Source organism: Nannospalax galili, unplaced genomic scaffold (genome assembly GCF_000622305.1).
Source record: "Nannospalax galili isolate Female #2095 unplaced genomic scaffold, S.galili_v1.0 scaffold525, whole genome shotgun sequence".
In the NCBI taxonomy this organism is placed as follows: Eukaryota; Metazoa; Chordata; class Mammalia; order Rodentia; family Spalacidae; genus Nannospalax; species Nannospalax galili.
Genome location: NW_008353937.1, coordinates 202,342 through 227,487, shown reverse-complemented (window position 1 = coordinate 227,487; position 25,146 = coordinate 202,342). Strand labels below are relative to the sequence as shown.

General features: G+C 54.0%; 1 protein-coding gene across 1 annotated transcript in view; it reads right to left on the bottom strand.

The window, feature by feature from the left end:
* Positions 1 to 8,838: 8,838 nt before the first annotated feature.
* Positions 8,839 to 25,146, bottom strand: part of Ly6k (lymphocyte antigen 6 family member K) — a 34,122-nt gene continuing 17,814 nt past the window's right edge. The window contains exons 5-6 of the mRNA XM_008851079.1: positions 11,707 to 11,805; positions 8,839 to 9,050 (exon numbers count right to left, since the gene is read on the bottom strand). Coding sequence (XP_008849301.1) covers positions 8,839 to 9,050; positions 11,707 to 11,805 — 311 coding nt within the window. The remainder of the gene's footprint in view (positions 9,051 to 11,706; positions 11,806 to 25,146) is intronic.

Genomic DNA, 25,146 nt, shown 5'->3' with positions numbered 1-25,146 from the left:
CTCAAGCGTTGTCTGGAAGAATGGGGGCCCTTCCTCTCTCCAGGCCTTATAGCTGGTAGGGGAGCTGTGGGAGGGGTGGGGCGGGCCAGACAATAGCATGCAAGTCGAGGTCCACCCCGCCCTTCCTGGCCCACACCCAGCAGCACATGCCTGGCTCCTGCCAGCTGGAGGGTCTGAGGCTTCTGCCCTCCTCACCTCTGGGTTCCCTGAGCAGGGCTGGCTGTGCGGAAGGGCCTCCTAGTCTGTCCTGGCTCCCGTTCCTGACCCAGCCTCTGCTGAGTCTCCAGCCTCTGTCACTCGCTGCCGGTCTCAGTCACAATGTCTCTGAACTTCGTTCTGCCTGTCACTCTCCTTACTGCCCACTCGGGTAATTCCTTCAGTCACAGTCCGTGCTGGGTATCCTGAGGGGACCCACAAGTGGGGAGGCACAGGATCCCACCTTCCTCTGCTCTGGACTCAGTGTCGGGTTGACTCAGTGAAGGCTTGGAACAAATGGTCCTTCCTGAGGTGTGACGATGTTGGGGTGACTTGTGGGTCGCTGGGCAGGAGGGAAGGAAGCAGGGATCTGTGTGTATATGCAGGGTATAGTCAGGCCATGGATATGACTACCCCAGATCATGGGGTCTTTGCCATCCCAGTGAACTGGGTAGGGAGGGGCAGAGTACGATAGAGTCAATGTGGGAAAGGCAGGCTATGGAGGCCAGGACTCGGTGCTCACTGCTGGGGAGACATGAGTTGTCCTTAACCCTATCACTTCCCTCATCTTCTTGGGCCTCAGACCCTATACCCATTGAGGGTCTCCCTACCCCCAGGAGTATGATAACACTGTAGTTCTCCTGCCTTATAATCATGGCTCTGTCACTGTCTTGCTCCTCCGTGGTTGAGAGTGCCTCAGGCTAGCCCCAGAACCTAGGGCCCAAACAGGCGCTGAGTCTGATCTCTGTTGGGGCAGGCTAAGCCCTACTTCTGCTCTTTGTACACATAGGAGACTTTCTGCTATGACACCAGTTTGTACAGGAAAAGCAGCTGCTGGTTTTATCTGGAGGCATTGAGGGTGGGCCCTGAAGAGTCCTCCTCCTGCCCTGTCTTGGAGGATCAGGCTGTCAGCAATGGGCTAGGCATAGAGATCAGGCCTGGGTTTGTCCCACTAGCATGTCTGCAAAGCACACGTATGACGCTGTATAGACAAGCAGCAACAGAGATGGTCATGTCAGGGCCTGTTTCAGGGAGGGTGAGCCTGGGCCAGGCTGGGGCTCTAGGAGTCCTGTGGGCTTTGGGTCAGTCAGATCTGGGCTCAAGATCCCTGGGCCCTCCTCCCTGTCTGCCCTTAGGCTATCTGGTTCCTGTGATCGGTCAAGTGGGGTAAAGCCATAGCCACTTGCTGGGGGTCAGAGGATACATTGCCTGGGAACTGCTGTGCGGTTTTCCCTGAAGTAGTTTCTGGACTTGGCAGGACCTGTCTAAAAGTGGAGGGATCGTGTGGTAGTACCTTCAGGGATCCAGGAGGGGCATGGATAGAAGCCCTTGAGGCAGCCCCCACCTCTTTGTCCCAAGCTGCCTCTGTAGTGCCTAGCTCCCCAGGATTTGCTTAGGATAGCTGGGATGTCACAGGACAAGCCTGAAACTTGGGATCCATGCCTCCATGGAAAGTACCGCTCAGCTCCAGGGTCTCCCTGCCACCATGAGGCACAGAGGGGCATGAGTGGGAAGAGGGAGGGAGCCTTGGGAACGGAACTCAGCGCCGATCCATAGGGTGTTGACAGTGGAGTTGGCAGGTGGGTAAAGGTGACTCACTGGGAAAGAGGGAGGCTACTGAAGAATTGGGTTTGGGGTTTCTCCTGGGTTCAGTATAGCTGGAAGGTCTGGTGGATGATGGGCAGGAGTGGGGTCTAGGCTGGAGTCTGAGGGCAGTGTCAGCTGGCTCCATACTCACACCTGGGACAGAAGGAGGCCTCTGCATGCTGGGTTGTCCATAGGGGCCTCAGGTTTCATGATGGTTGTGGATCCTGCAGCTGAGGTCCATACCCGCAATAGCAGGGTCTTTTCTCCTGGCCGAGCCGCTGGGAAGGTGTGGACTGCCTCTTCCCAGCTGGGTCTCAACAGAAGCGTGAAACAGTCACATATTAAGTTTACCTATAGGAGAGAGTGTGACTCCATTAGGAACTTTTGGAGGCCTGGGGCCTTTGGGGGCAGTCAGGGAGGGTCTCATTGGAGGTAGTGAGGCTGGGACTTAGAGTCAGTTCAGGATAGAATGAGCACAGGAGCCATCACGTCCCTTATATCCGCCTTTCTCACCTTCCTAGGAGGACAGATGCCTATTTCAGAGTATGGGTCCCTCTAGCCCTTGTCCACAGCCCCTGAGGCTATGGCTGAGACTTAATTTGTACCCTCGAGATGCTGGCAGCAGAATGGTGCCCAGGAGGTGCCATGAAGGGGCACGGGGCCCTCAGGCCTGCCCGTTCTGTGACCCCAGCAAGCTAGTCAGGAAGTTAAGGGACAAGCCCGGACCTCTGTCTGGAGCAGAGGTTTCCCTGTTCACCAACATTCCCCTTGCATTCACATGTATGCCACAAAGATCACAGGTGCAAGTGACCCAGAGGGGAGGCACTTGGGGCAGGGCAGGCATAGCATAACACCCCAGGCCTTCTGAAAGTGCAGCCTGGGGCCCTTTCCTAGCCTGAGGAGGGCACCCATAGACAGATCAGACCCCTAGGCTGAAGGTATATAAACACCTTGGAGTACAAGGCACCCCAGAGACCCCAGGTGCCATTCTATACCTCAAAGGCACTAAACACACTCATTTCACAACACTTTATAAGGACCTACTATGTACTTCCACCGCTATAAGGGGGACTGGGGAGATGAGAGGCAGGACCCAGACCTGGGCCACCAGACTAGGTAAGGAGAAGGATTGCTCTGTGTGCATGATTGTGACAGTTGGGGAGGCTGGGGTGTTGTAGGAGGACCAACCTAGGTAGAGATGTCTAAGCTGGGACCTGAGGGTAGATGGCTATCAGCTGCTGAAGAGAGCACCAGACCAAGGCCTGGAAGCTCGGCTCCAGGTCCCATGCCACACCTTTGTTCTGTCTCTTTTCCTGCAAGGCCTTGTAAATGCCCCATGAGTCAGGCAACGGAGAGAGGAGAGGAGTGTTTCCTTGGGGCCCGTTCTGTCCTTAGTCACATAGGTAGGGCTTCAGATGACACAGAGAAGGGCAGGGCTTTGGTTAGTATCATCCAGGAAGAGCCAGAGCTGGGCCTGGCTTCTGGACTCTTCCTCCACATCCTTCTCTCCAAATACAAGAGTCACTTCACACATGGAGCCACAACCTTAGACACCTGGCATCGCCTACCACCTCTGAAATTATTCACTGGGACCCTGGGCACTAGCAGCACGGTTCCCCAATGTTCAGTTCACTCATCCACCATCCATTCATGTGTCCACGGACTCATTCATTCACCCATCCACTTGTCCATCACCTGTTCATTACCCATCAGTAAATCATGTATGCATCCCTGTCCATCCACTCACCATCTATCCATCCATCCATCTATCCCTCATTATCCATCCTTCATCCTCTATCCATTCACTCAACCATCCTTCAATCAGTCCAGTCCATCCATCTATAGATCCATCACCCATTTATTTTTTTTAATATTTTCTTGATTTTTTAAAAATTTTATGTGTATGAGGCAATATACACATGTATTGCCTACATGTGTGTAAGTGCACCTATGTCATGCAATGCCCCTGGAGGTCAGAAGAGGGTGTTGAATCCCCTGGAACTGGAGTTAGCCACCATGTAGGTGCTCAACATTGAACCCAGGTCCTCTGCAAGAGCAGTCAGTGCTCTTAACTGCTGAGTCTATTTATTTATTGTCACTGGGCGTGGTGGTGCACGCCTTTAATCCCAGCACTAGGGAGGCAGAGGCAGGCGGATCTCTGAGTTCAAGGGCAGTCTGGTGTACATAGTGAGTTCCAGGTAAGCTGGGGCTACAGGGAGACCCTGTCTCAAAAAGACCAAAAAAATTTATTATTTATTTATCTGTCCCCTGTTATCCACTCACCCATCCATCCACCCATCCATCTGTCCTCCATCCATTTTCTGTATATCCACTTATCTTCCCATCCATCCATCCTTTCATCATCCATCAACATATCCATCCTTCCTATACCCATTCATCAACCTACCCATCTGTCCATGCATGATTTGCAGAGCCTCAGCTACGGTCATGTCACCATGCTGGATAACACACAGGAATGGGTTGAGAAAAAGGCACATTCCTGCCACCACAGAGCTCACATTTTTGGGGTGCCATTCAGTAAAGGCAAGAAACTGCATTTTGGGTTGGATTGCCTGGTCCAGGAAGAGCCAGATTTTGCCAATGGGGAGAGACTCAGGATGAGCTCAGCTGAGGCATTAGTAACATGATACCTCCCTCAGTTGTAAGGAAACCCCCAGGATGGTGAGTGCATCAACGACTCCCTTCTAGTTTCCCACCTGAGCCCCACGTCAGGATGAGTTTTTGACTCTTCTATGACATTCCTGGAGCTGAGGGAGGAGTTCCTACCTCACTTATGGGCCCCTCCTCTGTGAGTCAGTGCAGACTTCCAGTGGAATCCTAGAAGGACCCTGGACATGAGGCTCTGGGACTTTTGACACAGGCTTCAGACAGGCACCTAGGATCACTTGAGGACTGGGAGAGGACTTGGGAAGAACAGCCTCCATCCTACCCCTTAGAGGAAAAGGAATGCCTTGCTATACTGCTGCCTTATCAGCCTGTCATCAGCATTGTCCTCCAAGCAGATGAACTGTCCTCTTGTGACACGGCCCGGGCTGAAGACTGGGCTCTGCTCCTTCACCCCCATGTGGTTGAAGCTGGATCAGCAAGCTCAGCATGGTGGCCTCAAGGACCCCGTTTTGGTGCTGGATCCAGAGTAAGGGTGTGGTGCTCCGGAGGACTTTGCGTGCTGCTGCAGTTTTCTCTGGGTGTGGGGACAGCCCCAGGGCAGGGAGGAGGGTCCCAAGCAGGCCCCGCCAGGAAGCTCAGTGTCTTAATCCTAAGAATTTAAGGGATCAAAAGGCATGTCACCTGCACCCAGAGTTACATGAGAGGGAGGAATGGGCAGGACCTTGGAGGTACAGAGATGCTGGCGCCCAGAATAGAGGACACTGTACAGGAGACCAGGTCAGATGACTGGCGAGAAGGCACAAAGGACACAGACAGCACCACCTTCATTCCAGAATTCTCCACTGGCTGTCACAATGTGTCTAACCCCAGGGTTGACCGGGTCACAATGTGTCTAACCCCAGGGTTGACCTTCCGGTCCTGGCACCACAAGCTCTGGCAGCTTTCCCCACCCAACTTCCCTTGAGCATTTGGGGAGCTGTCGTCCCAACCTGCTAATAGTACCACTCCCCTGTGTGCCCTAACTTCTTCTACTTACACCCTCCACAGGCCCTGGGGCCCCTTCCCAGCTGCACTGGAGGGCTGGGCTATGACCTAGACCCATCTCTCTCCCACTTCTTTCTCAGCTGTGGCTCTGACCCTAGACAAGGTAGATGAAGTCCCTCCCCTGCTGACCTGGTGCTCTTAGGGTCAAGCCAGCCTCCCTGCTCTGTGTAGGTGTTTTGCCTAGCTGGCTGCCCACTGCCCACTGCCTCTGTCCAGGGGCTCTATCTTTGTCCCTCCAGGTCCCTCCAGACCTTGTTTGCTCTGTGTCTCTATGGGTGGGGAGCCCTGGGGCTTCCCCACAACAGCTTCTCTCCTGGAAAGTCTGTGGTAACTGTGAGAGTCAAACATTTCAGGAAGCCTGCCTGCAAGAGGCTCCCAGAGTCTGTAGGAGGCTCTCCAAATGTGCTGTCTCCAGACCTGTGGGGGCCCTGGAGAGTCGAAAGAGCGCAGGCTGCCTACACCATCCACCACCCCAGGAGCCATGAAGTTGGCTGGGGGATACTGGAAAGTTTTGTGCACAACTTCCTCCTCTGAGACCAGGAAGGGCTCCCAGTTTGGTGGCCACCTGCCACCCGACCCTCTATGACTTTTGAAAGCAGAGCCCTGGGAGGAGACTCTGGCAGCCGGCAGCAGCTGGTGTGGTCTTCCCCTTTGTACTCCTTTGTACTTTCTGGGTGGGGACTGGCTACCCTGAGGGGTGAGACCCATCCCAACAAGCTGTGGAAAAGCTGGTCAGACAGGCCAGGGCCCCATCATCATGCCAAAGGCAAAACAAAACAAAAACCTTAACTGTGCTCCTAGATGGATGCCCCTCATGACCACGGACCCCCAGATCTCAGAGCAGCAGGTCAGCCACTCTGGGAGGGCGTACTAAAGGCACAAGAGCCAAGGAACACCCAGCTTCCGGGGGGCCTCACTCAGCACCCTCAGCCCTCCTGTATTTTGTCTTCTGCTGCTGCAGGCATGTGGTAAGGTGGGAGCCCTGCCCACTTCCAGAGCCTGCCGCTCCCAAGGCCCAGGAGCTAGGGTTTTAAAAGGTTCCCCAGGGCACTGCTTTGATTTGGGCAGTCTTTGGGGGACTTGAGTCTGGGTGCTAAGGAGCCGTGACCCTGTGAAGCTGGGATGTGGGAAGATACACAGGGAGGTGGAACGGAGCAGGCAGGAGATGGGAACAGGGCTGTGCACCTGGATTCTACCAGTGGAGGTAACACCATGTTGGAAGGCTCTGGGCCAGGCTTGGGCAGCAGCAGATGGCTTGCTAGGCAGGCAGGAGGATGCTACCTCGCCTCTGCACTGGATGTTTGTTTTTGTCGCCTGGGAAAGAATGTGAAGGGCAATTTTTTTTTGCACCAGGCAAGTGCTGCCCCCCTGAGCTATGTCTCCAGTTGTGGACGTGAGGGGAAGAAGTAGGGGCAGGAAAGACACATCTTCCAGTCTCTGCGCTCCAAAATGGCAGAAGAGCAGGGCAGAGACCCAGCACAGGGTGGGTAGACCAGGCAAGTCCCACAGCCCTGGGGACAGGGAAACCAGGGGTTCAGGCTTCTGAAGACTGGCCCCATGCAGGGTGGGCTCCAGAGCACCAGCCTCGTGCAGTTGAGCCCTGCACAGGTGTGATATAATTATCAACTTGAAAGAATCTGGAATCACCTGGGAGACGGGCTTCTGGGTATGTCTGTGCGAGCTTATTTTGATTGCATGACTTGAGGTAGGAAGGCCCTCGGAGCGGGGCTCCTGGACTGTAAGTGGAGAATGGGAACTGAGCAGCAGCACACTCTGCTCTCTGCTTGAGTCAAAAGAAACTTTATCCATTCAGGTGCCTCCATCAGGATATTTATCACAGCAACAGGATAAGAACCAAGACAGCAGAGGTATGGAGCCAAGCTCCTCCAGCATCCAGAGGCTCTGGCTTTTACCCCCAAGAAGACCCCTGGAGGAGACACAGCCTCAGGGAGTCTCAGAGTCTTGGTGCTTGTCCAAAAGGGCAAGCGTGTCATGTGCCCCCAACCAGACGTGTGGCTGTGGGGACTTGGGGGCACCTGTGCAGGATGTGGACATCTTGAGGTGGCAGAGATGGGACACCACAGCTCAGAAGAGCTCTCAGGAGATCCCTGTGAGTCCTGTACTTGGGGCTGGGGTCTGGTGGAAGTGTTTCTTCCATTTTAGCCAAGGAGACTCAGTGTAGACATGGGAGGCCTGGGTCCAAGGCAGAGGTACCACTCCTACACCTGAGTTTGTGCATCAAGAATTCCACCTGACCCTCTCTCAAGTGTCTTTATCTGCCTCAGGGGCTGAGGCTGACCAAGGACTAGAAAGCCCTGGACCCCAAATCTCAGACTGAGCAGATGTGCAACTTTATTCCTCTCTCCAGACAGTGTGTGGGGTGGGCTGGCAGATGGTGTTTCTAGGGAGACAGAGCAATTCCCCCATGCCCAGAAAGGATGGACCCCCCATTTCAATGCCTGACACCAAGCCCCAAGGTGACCTGCCTCAACCCCCAAAATCAGTAGGCAGGGGATATTTAAAAAGCTTGTGTTCACTTGGATTGGGGCTAGCAGGGAGTTCCTGGGCTGGAGACACTGGCTAAAAGATGGAGCCTTGGGAAGACCCCAGCAGGCAGGTCTATGATGAGTCAGTGAAAATGGGTGGATGATGGGTGGGTTGGTGATTGGATGAGTAGATGGATGCATGCATGATGGGTGGGTAATTAGATGGATGAGTGGATGGATAGATGAATAAATGAGAGGGTGGGTGAATAGCAGATGGATAGATGAGTGGATGGATGGATGGGTGGATGGATAGATGAGTGATCGAGTGGATGGATGATGGGTGGCTGTATAGATGAGTAGGTCGATGGGTGAAGAGTAGTGGTGGCCATGGACTGCAGAGCCAGAGGATCAGGGGCCAAACCTTACAGCTGTGTCTCTATGCCAGGACTACTCTGCATGGAAGAGGCCCAAGAGCCAGATGACCATGTATGTAGGGTCTTGTCAGGTCTGGCTTAAAGCAGGGGTAAAGTGGGGTTAGAAACTCTAAGCCTGAGAAGCTGCCTGCACCCCCTGAAATGAGGACTGAAGGAAGGCACGGGGAGTAGGAACTCTTCCCACTCAGGATGGCTAGATGCTCCCAGGACTCAGATAAGGGCTGGGGCCTCCTGGAATTGTGGGTCTTGGGGAGGCATGTCCCTGTTGGAGGATTCCCTGAGGCAGAAGAGAGCTGCCCTCTGGGGTAGGAGTCTGTGGGGCCATTGGTCCTTGCTCTCTGTGGGAGGAGGACTGTGTCCTGGGAAAAGCAGGGAGGGAGAATGACAGCCGGGGCTGGGTGGGGTTAGGATGTTGCTGAGGCTGCAAACAGACCCCTGCTGACAGAAACAGGCCACCCAGACCCTCACCAGGTGGCCCGGAGCAGTGCCCACAGCAGGCTGACGGAGACACTGGCCCATAGGGCCCCAAGGCTGCTGGTCAGGCCTGAGGCAGCGCTGGGGTTGCACTGACTGCCCTGGCAGCAGGAGACGGAGAGGGTGCGGCCATCTGCGGACACAGTGCTGTTGGGGCAGGTCGGAGCACAGGACTTCATGACCAGGATGCCACCAGTGTTAGCTGTGGAGACAAGAGGAATGGCCATGGGTACTGTGGCCACAGGCCCCACAACTGCACTCAGCCAGCTCTCAGGGGACCTGCAACCTGGGGCCACATTTGAGGAGGGGTCCTGGGACTTTGAGTGACTTTGAGGTGACAGCTTGGAGGCACCCCTAAGAGCCTTGTGGGTAGGGGTCCTTCCTCAGTGCCTGTGGGGACATGTCTTCCTCATGATGGGCTGTTTCAGCTGGGCCCAGGACGTGACTTGATGGTCCTTTTCTCTCCCAGTCCCTGGGTTCCCCAATTCCCTCAACTAACCCTTTCCTAGGAGACAGCTGGTTATTCTCCCGTCCTGTCCTCTCTTTTTCCTCCCTACTTCTCCCTTCTCTTCTCCTCTGGTGTTCGAGGACCTCATCCAGCCTGAGATGGATCCCAGTGACTGTTACACCCCATAGCCTATACAGCTGCCTCAAGGTCTCACATCCAATGAGGGAAACAGAGGCGTGGCTTGCCAGGGCCCCTGGGGAGGGAGAGGATGATGGGGCTGAGGGAGTCTCAGGAACTTCCAGTGCTACTGCTCAAGACTTGCTCTGTGTCCACAGGCACATCAAGTCTCCTGAGAAGAGGGCGCAGTTTGCTGAGAACACACAGCCCTCAGGGAAGGTAAGCCTCCTCTTTTAGCTTGTTACAGTTTCAAAGACCCTGGCTCTGTGGCCTCTCATCTGCAGTTGACCCAGAAACCATGTGATGGCCATGAGACAACTCCATCTCTAGATGCCTGATCTTTCTATGCCTCAGTTTCCCATCAGTTTTCTGGCCATGGCAAAGTGGGGTCAGAGTAGATTGCAGCCGCTCCTATACAAAAGAAAACCCAAGGCCACCGGCAGGAATCCTCCTGCAGGCACTGCGTGAGGCTGTGGACCCAGCCTCCTCCTGGGGCTAGAAGGACCCTAGACAATGGCATTTTGTTACATCTTACAGTACTTGCCAATTCTACAGAAAGGAGCTTTGCTGTTCCAGGTAAGGCAGAAGAGAGGCAGAGTCGGTTGTGTGAGAAATTGCTGGAGACTTGGACACCATAGTCCTTTCACCAGCCCAGGGTTCAGAGAGAGAAGGTCCTGCCTCTGATAATCCCTCTGTCTTCCCTCCCTGGGAACCTGTCTGCTCTAGACCGAAATGACCCTAAGTATCTCAGTGACTCACTTCTAGCAGACTCTCGGGGAAATGGAGAGACAGACTACAGGACAGAGAGACACATACTCAGCAAGCAGCAAATGGCAGGAGGAGCCCTGAGGACCTGAGAGAAACCCTGTCCGGATATGGAACTGTGGGGAGCTGGCAGTCCTGAGCATGCTGAGGATTACCAAGGGGAGCTGGCCCTCAGGTCCTCACTGGCCTCCAGCTTAGCTGTAGCGAGGCTCCTCTGCTTGGCTCTCTGCTGGTTTCTGGCCCTAAAGCAACTCCCAACCCTGCCAGGCAAGTTCCCACTTCCCAGTTCTTGACTTGCACCCTGGGCAGTGACTGGGCCAGCAGCCTACTAGGTGTTCACAGCACAACTGTGGGGGGTATGGATGAAGAGCAGCCTCTGGACAGGCCACTCCTCTGCAGGTGGGGAGGGTCCTGGAGGCAGTGGAGGGGTGTGTGCTGTTTCTGGCTGAGTGTCAGGAGGCCGGTCAGAGCGTGGGCAGGAGTGTCAATGTAGGGTCTGGGCTGTGTGCTGTGAAACTCAGCCTGGACACTGCCTCTTTGTAAAATGGGCATGGTTTCAAGTCTGAGCTACAAGGCCTTTGTCACCACAGGGGTTTGTAGGAAACTGTGGTCCAGTGGACAGCCCAGAGCCACACAGTGAAATCACCTGAAGCCCCTGCCCACTGCCTAGTGTGGGAGCTGGGGAGAACCTGCCCAGTGGTCACAACAGCTGCCGTTCACTGGGGCCTGAGGCCTCATGACCTAATTCCAATGGCAGCGGGGAGAGGAGGACCCCACACCCTTTGAAACCTAGAAGTGATGCTGTCCACCTGGGTCCCCAAAATGTGAAAGGCTGGTCTGCCTGTCTGTTACACCGTGCTTCCTTCTGGGGCCACTCGAGACCACACGATTCTCTGCACTCCAGTTACTCCAACACCAAGCCTAGACCCCATCAGTCACCATCGCAGCCCAACACACAAGCTCGAGGACCCAGCTCAGCCCCATTGATCCGGGGAGAATCAGATGTGGAGTGGGATATGGAGAGGAAAAGGCCAGGCCTGGGGAGTACAGGACAGAATTCTAAGGTCAGAGCAAGGTGCCCAGGGGCAAGAGGCTGTGGTCAGCTGATAGGAGACAGGGGCAAGAGGCTGTGGTCAGCTGATAGGAGACAGGGGCAAGAGGCTGTGGTCAGCTGATAGGAGACAGGGAGTCGCGTGAGCAGGAGAGGTTCAGAGAGGTCTGGAATACCAGGCTGTGGTTCTAGCATCTTCAACATGTCAACCTACATCCAATGGCTGCCCCTCGATCTTCAGTCCAGTTCAAACTGTAAACCAGAGGGCAGTGGTATCCCTAAGGGCTGGACCAGGGTGTGTGGGAGGGCACCAACAGTTTCTGATGTAGAGGTAGGGAAGAGGCCAAGGTGGGACCAGAGAGTGCTTGTGTGGTGCTGGTGGGGTAGGATGGGGCCTGCGTGGCCCAGGGTACTCACTGGCCCGAGTGATCACACAGTACTTGTCCGTCAAGGCGCACTCCACTAGAGACTCGCAGTTCTCGTGCCCGCAGCACACATGGCAGTGCAGGGCCCGGGCTGGGGGGAAGCACAGGCCATCAGTCTGGGCTGGGGCTGGGGACTAAGTGCCCAGTTGCCCGCCTAGTGGCCCATGAAGGTCACCTCTCTGATTTTCCTCTCCCCTCTAGGAGTGTCCTCAGTCCTCTGGAAGGGGCCGAGAAGCTACACGCTTCATAGTGGTGATTTTCATGTGCTTCTCCCTCTTTCCCCTCTGGCCTTGTGTGTGTCAGTACCAGAGTATCAGCATGAGTGACAGACAGGTGTGGGGTGTGAGGTGGGTAGGCTACCCTCAGGCTAGGCTCCCAGGCCTTCTGCCTACAACTTCCCTGGCACCTATGAACTCCCATACTTATCTGTCTCTCTGCCCAACATTTCACTCTCTGGAGAAGGGACTGGGAGCATTACAGAATATAGGAGAGCCACAGGAGCTAAACCAGGCAAAGACCAGATGGGTGGGTAGATGGGTGTACGAACGAATGGATGGATGGATATGTGGGTGGATGGATGTGTGGATGGATGGATGGATGGATGGATGGATGGATGGATGGATGATGGGTGGATTGATGGATGGGAAGATGTATGTATGTATGATTGGTTGGATGAGTGGATAAACAGATAAGTAGATGGATGGATGGGTAGATGGATGAACAGATGGATAGGTGGATAGTTGAATGGATACATAGGTAGATGAGTGGCTGGGCAGGTGTATAGATGGATGGGCATATGTGTAGCTGGATAGGTAGATATGTGAATGGAGGCACAGATAGATTCATGGCAGGTCTGGAGCAGCAGAAAGCAATATAAAGAGGGTTGATTTCAGAACTTCTAATTTTCACCGTCCCTTTCTCCTCCCTGTCTGATCCATAATGTCCTCATCTCTAAGGTGAACATAATAATGTTCTTGGCCTTCTCAGATGATGAAATGGGGAATGCACAATGCACAGATAATAATTGTCTCTTCCTTCTTCTGAAGAGGACTGCAGGGCTTCTAGGGCTGAGAGGAAGGCAGAGGTATCTGGTTTCCTAGCCAGGGCAGGCTGCCCCTAAGGCCTTTGTGCCCAGCAAGTTCTTAGAGCTGTTTAGTTGGAGGGAAAGATCAGCCTGGCCCTGCCCCACCTGCTGGAGGCCTGCTAGCGACCCCACTCCAGGTTGAAAGCAAAAGGCCCTTGTCCAAGCTGCCAGTGTGAGGCAGCTGGGCAGACCCTGTAGATGGGTGGCTCCAGGTGCTGTGTTGCTGGCTACAGCTTCCAGTCACAGAAACTTACAGGATGAACCGTAAGAGAACACAGGTTTCCTGGGCATGGCTGACTCATGGGCATCCATGCGTACAGAAGGTACAAAGGTCACTCCGCGGCAACTCTTGCTAAGAGGGAGCATGGTTTTGATGGAGTACAGGATAACCTGGAAGGCTTCTTGGAGTGAGTGTCACAGAGCTGAACCCATGTGGGTGGATTCCTCAGGGTGGTTGGGACACTTGCAGAGGGTGCAGAACCACAGAGATAAGAGCAGCTTGGAGGGATGCAAGGACTCCTCAGTTGGGACAGGACATACCAAGGGTTCAAGGCACAGCAGGGTGTGCTGTATGGGTGTAGGATAGCAGGTGTCCTAAGCAATGCACACCTGCTCTGGCCTCAGTCAGCTTCCCCTGTAGAATGAGATTATTGCACCTCCCCCACACAGCGGTGTTGAAGTTGTGGTGGCACTGTATCAAGAATCAGGAGGTGTTAGAGCTGAACATAGGGAACCCCTTTCTGGACTGAGATATGAATTTCTCAGGTTAGGGTTTCCGGAACTTCCAGGAGAAATAGCCTCATCATCAGGTATGTCCTCTGGTTATCTATCCCCCACCCCTACTATACCTCTGACTAGTCCCCAGTCCTGTTTGGGCCAGGGAGACGCTCCTATATTCCACTAGACAAGGCCCTCACAGTACCCCAGTTTCCTCATTGCGGCTTCCAGAGCCTTTCTGCCTTAGAGTTCCTGGGCTACCCTCCTTAGGCCCTCTGAGTCCCTGCCAGTTCCCAGTAGGTACTGTCCTGTAAGAGCACTGTGAGGTCAACCGCCTAGGAAAGCTGAGCCTGGGGGACAAAGGTGTCTCAGCCAATCTCCTCACCTTCCGACTCAGCTCTCCTGCCCTCCTGCCCCCAGGGATGGTGGTTCCTGAGTGGTACCCCTGGCCTCCTAGTACCTTCCTCTCCTGAGTGATGCCCCCAGTCTGACCGTGAACTCCTCCCTGTCCTGCAGGTCAGCCTCTAGCCCTTGCCCTCTGCCTGCCTCTCCATCCTCCCACATGGGCCCCTCCTAGCTGGACTGCTCCCCCAAGGCCCTTCCCCCTCCTCCCCCTCCCCACACCCAGGGGAAGCTGCTGGGGCTAATTATCCTGGAGATGATAATTATTCCACTGATAATCACAGGCTGTAGTACATCCCTCCCACCCCCGGCCTCATTTCTGCCCCCAAACCAGGTCACCAGGGTCAGGGTAGAGTGGGCTGAAGGGGTCAATCCATACATTCTGTCTTGCCCAAATCCTTCTTTTTTAGCACCTAGAGCCTTGCATTCCAGGAGTGCCTCATCCTGGGAAGAGAGGGGTGGGAAATGGGCCATCCTAACTAAATCCCAGGTCCCGGTGCCCACTAACTGGCTGTGCATCTCTGGCCTCTCAGTTGATTTTTGCAACTCCGCCCCCACCCTGCAAATAAGAGCCAGAAAGATACTAGGCACTGCCCGGGAAGAGCTTCTGAATCTGTCTGGGAATGAGCCTCCAACCTCACGCCCTGCAGCCCCGCTACCAGGCCAATACCCCAGAACCCCAGATTGTACCCTGTCTTGACTCAGGGCTGGCTTCACAAGCCCCATCCCCACAGCCTGCCTGCCACCCACCTATTGTGGCCAGAGCCTTACCCAGAGCAGCACACATGGCAGCCAGCATCAGCAACACCAGGAGGGGCCTCATCTTGGATGTCTACAGGCAACTGTGAGCCACCCGGGTAAGGGTGCCTTTATAAGGCCACTGGGTGCCTGAGGCCAAACCTGGTAATTTGGCTGGAGGATGAGCTTGGGATGGCCTGAATCATGTCCCCCAGGCTCCCTCTGCCCCACCCCCAGAGTCCCCCTCAACCGGTCCCTTGGTCCTGAGCCAGCAGCCTCCTCTTCCTGCAGCTGCTCTAGGCACAAGGAAGGGATCTGCAGTGACAGCTCTGTCTTGGAGTCTGAAGAGTGTAGCTCTGCCTGGGGGTCTGGAGACAGGTTCTTTGGAGTCTCACTGCCCCTCCCCTCTTCCTTCTTCCTATCAGGCAGCCAGGGAGGCACCAAATCCAGTTCAGTGGGGAAACTGAGGCACTGTGGACTGGAACTAGCTCTTCAGTCTCAGTGTGCACACAGTCACCTGGGAGCGGGGTCAAAAGGCTGATTCTGACTTGGACAGTAGGACTAAGGCTCTGCCTTCTTAGAGGCTGGTCTGGAGCAGGGAGCCTCACAGAGGCTAGATGAACAGACAGCCTGGTACACACTTCATCCCTGGGCCATGGTGCCTGGCACCTTGGGGGCTGCGCAGTCACTGGGGAGTCCAGTAGACACAAGAAATGACTTGTGCTTACATTAGTTATGAGGATCTTGCTGGGTGGCATCTGGGGTCTGAGGCTGAGAGGTGGGAGTTCACATCTCCTACTGTCTCTCTCATCCCCTCCAATGGCTCCTCCTACCCAGGCTCCCCCTGCCCAAGCCTCCCCCTGCCTAGGCCTCCCCTTCCCAAATTTCCCCGTGCCTACGACCCCCTTTCCAGGTCTCTCTCAGCCTAGGCCCCCCTTGCCCAGGGCTTCAGAGCCCTACTCAGACCCCCCCTTTCCAGGCCTCCCTCTGCCCAAGCTTCCTCCTACCCAGGCTTCACCCCACCTAAGCCTCTCCCTGCCCAGGAACCCCCTCCCCACCCAACCTCCCCCAGCCTAGCATCCCCCCCCACCTTTCCCAGGGTTCTAGAAGCCTGCTCAGACTCCCTCCCCCTGGCCCAGGCTTATCCCAGCCCAGACCTCCCCTTACCTAGGACTTGCTGATCTCCCCCAGCTTTAATCACCTGCTCAGGTAGACTGTTTCTCTCAGTCTTTGGCACAGGCTACCTCCAGATCCTAATCCAGGTCTAGCCTTGTACCCAGAGCACCCCACCTCAGGCAAGTTGCCTTTATCTAGACACTCTTCTTAACTCCTGCTGTCTGATCTGTGCCTAGGAAGTAATCGCAGGGGCTCTGAATCCTTTTACAAATGACTTCTGGGGACCAGCGACCTCTCTGTCACCACTGAGGCTGGATCAAGCTGCTGGGTGCCTCACTCCCTGTGAGTGGCAATGGGTAGTAGTCAAGTAGAGAGAAGGAGCTGCGGCTGCCAACCTTGGCAGCGGCTTCTGGGACAGGCTGGGGAGGGAGGATGGGTTCAGCTCCTGGGCCAGCATGAGAGAATTCCCATAGTTCCCAGTACCACAGCCATGGGGTCGGAAATTGACTTCACTCTAGGTGCTCCAGCAGGCTTCCATGACGTCCACCAGTCTCATCTGAGTATTTCTGATTCTTTTAGAACTTCCATGGTTTTGGACATGGGGCATGTATGTTCCCAGTTGCCTCAGCCTCCAAATGACAAGGAGGGACCCATCCTTGTCGAGAGGCTTCAGAGCGCCCCGCGAGGGGAGTAAGGACCTAGACTCTGGAGGCCCACTGCCCAGCTCTGTTCTGCTTACCCACTCTACCTGTGCATGCTCCCTCTGAAGTTGGGACCCCTAGGTGTGGAAGGGACGGGTAGTGAGCTCCAGGGCCCGCTGTGCCCAAGCAGTCCCAGCTCTTCCAGGTCCGGAGCTGGGGCATGACCTCTTTCAATGCCATCAAGCTCAGCCCAGGCCAGGGAGTCTTGTTGCTCTGTGGCAGGTCAGGCAGTAAGGGATGGTGTGATGGACCGAGACTGTCAAGGCTGGTGCTTGCCAGCAGTGCATGGACCCTGGGCAAAAGGAAAGGAGGAGACCCCATGTCCGCGTCCCCACACTCTGCATCTCCTCTGCTTGGTCCCGACGGATGCCACAGAGCAGAAGGAATCTCCCCCCAGGAACGGGAAAGGTGCTGCCCTCACTTTGGGTGACTTGACAAGGACAACCCTCTTCTCTCTCCTCCCTAACCTGGACCTGCTTCTCAGCCTCCCACCCGACATCCCTGTGCCCACAGGACTCTGTGTGTGACAGTACAAAAGGGGCTTGAGCTGCAGCGGTATTGGGAGTGTGGAGAGCTAGTTCCCCTGCCCCAGGCAGTGAGCCAGCCTCTTGGCGCCAGCTGGGAACCCTGATGTAGGCTGCAGTGACAAGGGCTGAGGATGGTACCGTGTGCTTGTGTGTGTGTGCGTGTTGTAACCCACATTAACAGAAGTGACCACGGTCAGACTGCAGCTGTGCCAGGGGCCAGCAGCACATCCTAGAGACGGTGCCAGGTGCTTGCACTTGAAAAGTATGAATGGAATTTTGAAAGTAGAAAACTATCCACTGTGAAAGAGAAGACAAGCCAGGACCTGACTCTCCTATCTGCACTGTAAGGTCATCTGGATTGTACCAGGTGCACAGGACAGCTTTTAAATTGGGGTCACTAATCTTGGAGATCTATGAGGGCCATGTGTCCTCTAAGACAGAACTGAGAAATGTTAACCCAGACCAATCTCCAAGGGCCTTTAAGGAGCAAAGACTCTGCAGTGTCCTCTTCTGGTGGGGTGGTAAGCTGGCCGCATTGGGGAAAGGAGAGTCACTGCAGGGGTGGGGCTGGGGTATGCAGAGGCTGTAGCTGTTGTGACGGCCCCTCGTTAAGCTAATGAGGCACTGGAACCCCACTCTTGTACAGCTGGATGGGTGCTAGTTATAGCCCAGACTCTCCTGGCTGAGTCATAATTAACATATGCCTTCCCACCCTGACATTAACCTTCACTCCCAGATGCCACCAGGGCACAGGGTTGCCAGGTCAGGCATGTGCAGGGCAGGGGCAGAAACTTGGCACAGGCCAACCATCTAGAGCCCTGCTGACCCTGGGCCCCAGTTAAGAACCTAAGACTTCCCAGTGATCCAAGGACCTAGGTCCACCCATGCTCACGCCCTCTCGTGGTCCTGGCTCCCTCGTGTCTTTCCCCTTGCCTTTCCCACTGGGGGATGGTTAGTGTGCCAACTCTATACTAGAGTCAGACCAAAGACCCTGCACAGCTGTCCAGGGAGTCTTTCCACATCTTCAAATGTTTAAGTTCCTTATGTGAGCTGACATGGTATTTGTGTATGACCTGTGCCTGCCCTTTGATATACTATGAACCATTTCTTGATTGCTTAGAATGCCTTGTACAGTGTAGACTCTGTGAAAATGGCTATACCATGCTGGTAGGGGAGTGGAAGCAAGGACGAAATCTGTGTTTCGGTACCAAGTCATCCTTCCCCGTCACCACCAAGAGTGTGGTTCATAGAAGGCTGGATGTACGAATGTAGGGCCTGTGGATACTGAGGTCCAACTGCACTTTATAAACCACAGTCCAGGTTCCCAGGTGCTCCCTCCTCCTCCACCACCTGCCACTTACTGAGCCCCAAGGACCCCGAGCACCGCTTCCTCATTCCCTTCACACGGGGTAAACTGAGTCTGAGTGAATGGGGAGGAGATCAGGATTTAAAGTCAGATCCCTTGGCTAGTAGGTAGGTGGAAGGATAGGGACTTGAGCAGCTGGGTTTGGGGAATCCTGTGCCTAGGTACCCCATGGGAGGACCTCAGTTCTCAGAACAGCAGGATAGCATAGAAGTCCAGGGCCTACGCTGGGGTCAGTCAGAGGGAGTGTGGGAGACCCAGGCTCTTCCTTAGGGGTGGGAGAGGCACCCACAGCCAGAGACCTGGGCTCACCTGTGCCCACACTATGGCACACTGGGATAGTCCCTAACCTTGCCAGCCCTAGTTTGTCATCTGAAAGATAAAGGGAAGTGCTGATGGCAGGTGGAGGGCCCCAGCAGTTAAGGTTTGCAGACTAGACAGAGAGACCCAGTGTCTGGTCAAACGCGCAGCCCACCCTCCTGGTGCTCTTGGCTCCTGACACCTCTCCGTAGAGAGAGGACTGAGATTTCTGGGAGAGACCTGGAGCTAGAGGTCAGATGGGGCAGATTGTGATGCGCCTGAGGCACTTTTAGTCAGACTTCTGTTTTCAGATGTAATTCACACGCCCACAATTTACCCCTTCAAAGTGTATAATTCAGTCACTTGATGTGTCCCCAGGTGTGGCTCTCACCACCATCTAACTCTGCCCCAGAAGCAAATCCTGTCCCATGGACAGTCTGTACCTCAGCCCCTGGAAACCCATGGCTCACTTCTCATCTCAAAGGACTCGCCTCTTGGACGTTGTATGTTGGAACAATCACACAACATGTGGTCCTTGGTTCACCCACATTGCAGCACATATCAGAGTAATCTTTCCTCACTGGAATGGGCCACATTGTGCATGAACACTGTGTCATGCAGCATCATGAGGAACTGCAGTTAAGAACACGGTAAGAGGGGCTGGAGAGATGGCTCAGAGGTTAAGAGCACTGGCTATTCTTGCAGAGGACCTGAGTTCAGTTTTCAGCAACCACACTGCTGCTCTTAACAGCATGTAAACCCAGTTCCAGGGGGACTTGATAACCACCTCCTGTCCTCTGCAGGCACCTATATTCATGTGCACACACCCACAAACATACATGTAATTGAAATAAATCTCCTTTTAAAAAAAAGAACATAGTGGAAGCTGGACATGGTGGCCTGTCCTGCAATCTAAGCACTCAGGAGGTTCAGCACTCCATAAGGACACCTTGTTTCACCAAAGCCAAAGGCTGGAATGTAGCTTGTGCAGGGCCCTGGGCTCAATCCCCAACAGCACCACAATAAAAGAAAACAATCAATCAATCAAGCAATCAGTGGAGAGGGAGACACTCATCCACACATGAGAATCCCACAGGATGTACGTGGCTGTGCAGGCCTACCTGTAAGGAACAGAGCTCACGTCACAGGTCCATTGCAGTAGCACTCAGTTGCTGTGCTCCAGGGAACACGCTGTGAGAGAAAACCTGGTGGGGAGGAAGGTTGACCTCCATGGTGACAAGTTCTGCAGATTGTATGGATCCCCTGAACAAGGAGCCACCAGAAAGCCCCACCCTTTCTGCTTCTTCCTGTCTCCACAAAAGTATTCACCAGCCCATCCAAACAGGACAGTCCCGCTACCAGCCCATCCTAACAGCTGACAAGATCACAGGAAAACAAGGAGAGCCTGGGCAACCAACTCTGTCCAAAGGAGGCTCAAAGGGGCCGGAGAGATGGCTCAGCGGTTAAGAGCACTGGTTGCTCTTGCAGAGGATCTGGGTTCGATTCCCAACTGATCTGACACCCTCTTCTGACCTCCAAGGGCATTGCACAGCATGGGTGCACTTACACACATGCAGGCAAGCAATACACTCTAACACGTATAATAAAAATAATGTAATTACTTTTAAGTTTACATTAAAATGTGGTGTCTATAGAAGGCAAGCGACCTAGGTGTGTTCTGCATTCCCAGTGGAGCTATGGGGTAATCGCCGCTCTTTACACATCCAAACAGGTTAGCATGGGAGACCTGGCAGCCAGAAGATCCCTCAGGAGTGGTTTTGTTTTGCAGACAGCAACAGGATCTCTCCAGCAGCCTGCAGAAGGTACAGAGTCATTTTCTCAGCAGATAGGATGCTGAGATAATGAAGCAAAGGCCACAATTCAGGTCATCACTCATTAATCCTTAATGAATATCCTGACTTCCAGGCATGCTTCAGCCTAGGGCCTGGTCACACAGATCCTGATCTTGGTCACAACCCAAGCCCTGGTCCTGGTCACAACTGTGGTCATACAGTGAGCCTTGATCCTGGTTCTTTTTGAGCCCTGGTCCTTGCTGTAGCTGAACACTGACTCTGGTCACACACTGAACCCTGATCTTGGTCATATACTAAACCCTGATCCTGGTCACACAGAGTCTTGGCCTAGGTCACAGAGGTTGAAAGATGTTATCTCAGATGTCAGAACAGAGTTGGGGAGAAACAAAGGTGCACAGGTACCCCACAAAGGGCTAAAGGGCAGCTGAAATTCATGTCTGCTGGAAGTTGGGCAGTCCAGGGTGTCTGGGTGCCCGTCCCTGGCCAGCCTGGCGGCATATACCCTCTTTCTCTTCCCACGCAGAGCTTCTGGGCGGACCACCTCCCCTCAGCCCATCCTGAGGGATCCTCCCTTGGTTCTGGGTTCACTGAATGCCACAGTTGCTGCTCTGGCCCCCGCCTGCCCAGACATGTCCTGGCTGCCTGCTCCCTGAGCCCTGTTGGTTCCTGGTGGGGAGACAGGCAGTAGGGAAGGACACAGATAATCCATTCTGGGTGCCTGGGATAGCTGGCTACACCAGTCCTGGCCGTCTAGCCAGCCAGAGCTGGGGCTGCAGGGATGCTTGTGTTCCTGCCTGGAGGTATTTTGCAGGAGTGAAGAGATTGGTTAGGTAATAAGGACATCCTGGCTCCCTTTGGAGCAACCTGACAGCTCTGCCTGCCTCACAGGCTGCTCCTGCAGAGCCTTTAGCCAGGGACCCTGGAGGTGGGTCAGGAAATGTGAACAGAACTCACTAGCCAAGGCAGGGGCTTGGCGAACGAAACCACATCTTAGGGAGCATCTGCCTGAGTTCCCCTCTCAAGTCATGACACCCATCAGGGTTTTTCCACATTGTGTTCTAGAGCTGTTGGAGCCTTCTGGCTTAGTGCAGGACCAAGGGACAGCTTACACCACCAGTGTCTGGGCTCTCTCTAGCACGCCCTGCTGCCAAAGCAGAAACCTAGTTTACAGAGATGGCCTGACCCAAGCCCAGAGAGTGGATGGGAGGATGGGAGCTGAATCTAGAATTTAGCCCCCAGCATCCTGACTGGGCAATCCTGGCTGCCTTAAGCCTCAGAGGTGGCATGGACAGATGTTCTAGCTACTGCCCCTTTGGCCTCGGCCCGTCAGCCCCATCACTGTGACAAATACCTGAGATAACCAAGAGAGGAAAGATGCATTTGGCTCACAGTTTCAGAGGTTTCAGTCCATGTCAGCTGCTTCCAAGTTGCTAGGTCTGTTTTAAGACAGAACCATGGCAGGAAGGCATGGTGGATGACAGCTACTCCCCTCATGGAGGCAGGGAAAGTAGAGGTGGGTACAGAAGAAGGGTCTGGGGACAAGACACACCCCTTGAAGGCATACCTCAATGACTGGCTTCCTCCGACGTGGCCCATCCAACAGCAGCTCAACTGTGAACACATAAATGGGTCAACCCACGGGCACAATCCAATCACTAGGACCACTCGTCGGGGACCAAGCTTTTGCACACGAGCCTTTTGGATCCCTATACAATGGCAAGGCCCCAACTTCTGTCAGATGACTACCATGGTGGGAAGTTCCTGCCATGGACCCATACTTGAGGGACATCTCGGATGGCCCTGCTGTACACCCATCACCCTTGCATCACGGCCCCACAGAGCTCATCCCCCCGTCCTTCACAGGCATTTTCCGAATGTGCTCTTGTGACTGAATCTGTCACTTGTGAACTAATGTCAAGAATGCTCCACATTCGTGGCCCACCTTGCCTCCAGTCCCTCTACCTCTGCCCAAAGCAGGCATGCTGTTCCCCATCTCACGTACATACATGCCTCGTCACACATGCCCATACATGTACACATACAGACACACATTTGCAGCACTCATATGCACAGTCCCACACATGTAATACATCCACACAAAACCCATGCAAACACACAGTCACACACATGTAATACAGCCACACAAAACCCATGCAAACACACAGTCACACACATGCATACACTGGTGTGCTCTTTTTTCCACAAGTGCACATGTGCACAATTCACTGTCACCTATGCACTCAGATACACTCCCCAAAATGCACACACATGTGCAAATATACATTCTCTCACAGAGATGCGTATGAGTTCACACACTGTCCCACAATACACAGTCTAACATACATTCTCATAGGTGTCACGTGACATGTATTGGTACATAAACACACTTTCACACTCAGATACATTCATGCACATGTTCATATATGCATACTCATGACAGCATACATTCACTCATTTGCCTACAAGTCCACCTGTATGTTCACATACACACATGCCCGCTCGCTGATCTGGAGGCCTGTTGGGCTGCCTCACCTCCGATGGGGCAGGGCCGCCTACCTCAAAGGGAAGAGGACTGTCAGCTCAAATGCTCTAGCACACTTGGAAGACTGGAACAGAGGCTCAGATAGTGGAGGATCCATGAATGTCATTTCAGGGCCAGCCTTGTGGCTTGGTCCTGCTGAAAGCTCCTCCTGTGGACCCTAAATGGCCTCAGAGACCCCCATCCATCTCCATGATCTCCACAGGGGCCCATTGCAAGGGAGGCACTTATCTGAGCACAGCAAAACGATGCCACCACCGTAGCCTCTCCTGCCACCCTGAAGCCATGCCTGCTTCTCATCCTGGCACCTCCATGCCCTTGGCAGGGGCCTTGCTCTTGGCCTGGGCTCCATGTCCTCTAAGCCTGACATGCCAAAAATACCAGGAAACTCATGTTGCCAGAGGCCGGAGTGTTAAGCACACTGCCTAGTCCTGTGTCCTGGCTGGGCGATGATTCTGACGCCAGGCTTCCACAGGGCTGTGCGACCCCATGGCCTGCAGTACCAACAGCTAAATGACACATTTCCTTCCCTGTCTCCCTGGATATCTCCAACCTTCCCACATAAACCACCTGCTCCCTCACCTGCGTGGCATGGTCAGCTTCCAGGGAGCCAGACTCAGAATCCACAGAATCTGCAATCCACGGCCACAGACAGTAAGAATTCCAGGAGTCATGGGGGATCCTGAGAGGCTTTTGATCCCCAGGTGGGAGACAGTTTCTGTGTGTGTGGGAGGAGGAGGTGCATGTGCATGTAGAGAGGCAGGAACCATGGTGCCATTGTGGAGGGGTGGGCTGAGTGTGTCCCCCAGTGCTTATGTGTTAGAAACCTGGTCCACGGTGTGCAATGCCAAGAAATGGCAGACTTGTAGGAGGTGGGAAGCAGATGTTGAGGGAAAGATGGAGGCCGCTCTCAGGCCGTTTAGTTCTCACAGTGTAGATTGTGACACAGCAAGGCTGGCCCCTGACCCCCTCCAGCTTCCTGTTCTGCCATGTGACGCTTTCCTCCTGCAAATATTCCTACCTCGTGCCATCCACCACAAGGTGAGCTCTCCAGAGCAGACTGGAAACCAGTGCCATGCCTTGAACCTCAGAGCCACAAGCCAAAATAAACCCATTTTCTTTACAGGGTGGACTGCCTCGTAAGGTAAACTTATTACAAGCTTCACTCGCATAAAGGGTCAGTAATATGCAGTTTCCAGGCAGTAATAACACGCGAGGCTCGGTGCTATAAATTCCATAGGACCAACTGATTGTCACAGGCTTCTTGCATCCGGAGGGAACCACCTGTTCTGACAGGAATGAGGACATATTTTTGTCAACAGTAGGGAGTAGGAGGGAGTAAAGTAACAAAGACCACAGCTGTGGGAACTCCCAGATCCATCTGGGTTCTTTGCTGAACTGGATACAAATTTTCAATTCTTTAAGAACACCTCATGCTCTTTAGGAGGCGGCGGTGTCGGACAACACGTTTTTGTGTTATTAACGTGTTTGTCACCTTTTCTGTGTGTGTGGTGTATGCATATGTGTGGATGGATACAAATTTTCAATTCTTTAAGAACACCTCATGCTCTTTAGGAGGCGGTGGTGTCGGACAACACGTTTCGGTGTTATTAACGTGTGTGTGTGTGCATATGTGTGGGTGCGTGTGCATGTATGTATGTGTATGAAGGTCAGAGGCTAACACTGTGTGTCTCCCTTGATCACTCTCCACTGTATTATTTTCAGAGCTGAGGACCGAACCCAGGGCCTTGCGATTGCTAGGCAAGCGCTCTACCACTGAGCTAAATCCCCAACCCCTGAATTATTTTTTAAAATATTTTATTATTTTTATCATATGTGTATGCGTGTTTTGCCTGCATGTAGGTGAGTGCACTCATGTCGTGCAATGCCTGTGGAGGTCAGAAGAGGCCATCGGATCCCCTGGAACTGGAGTTATGGACAGTTGTTAGCTGCCATGTGGGTGTTGGGATTCAAACCCGGGTCTTCTGCAAGAACAGTCAGTGTTCTTAACCGCTGAGCCATCTCCCCAGCCGGATCACTCTCAACCGTAGTTTTTTTTTGGGGGGGGGGTCTTTTTTTTGAAACAGGGTTTCCTTGTAGCCCCAGCTGGCCTAGAGCTCACTATGTAGGC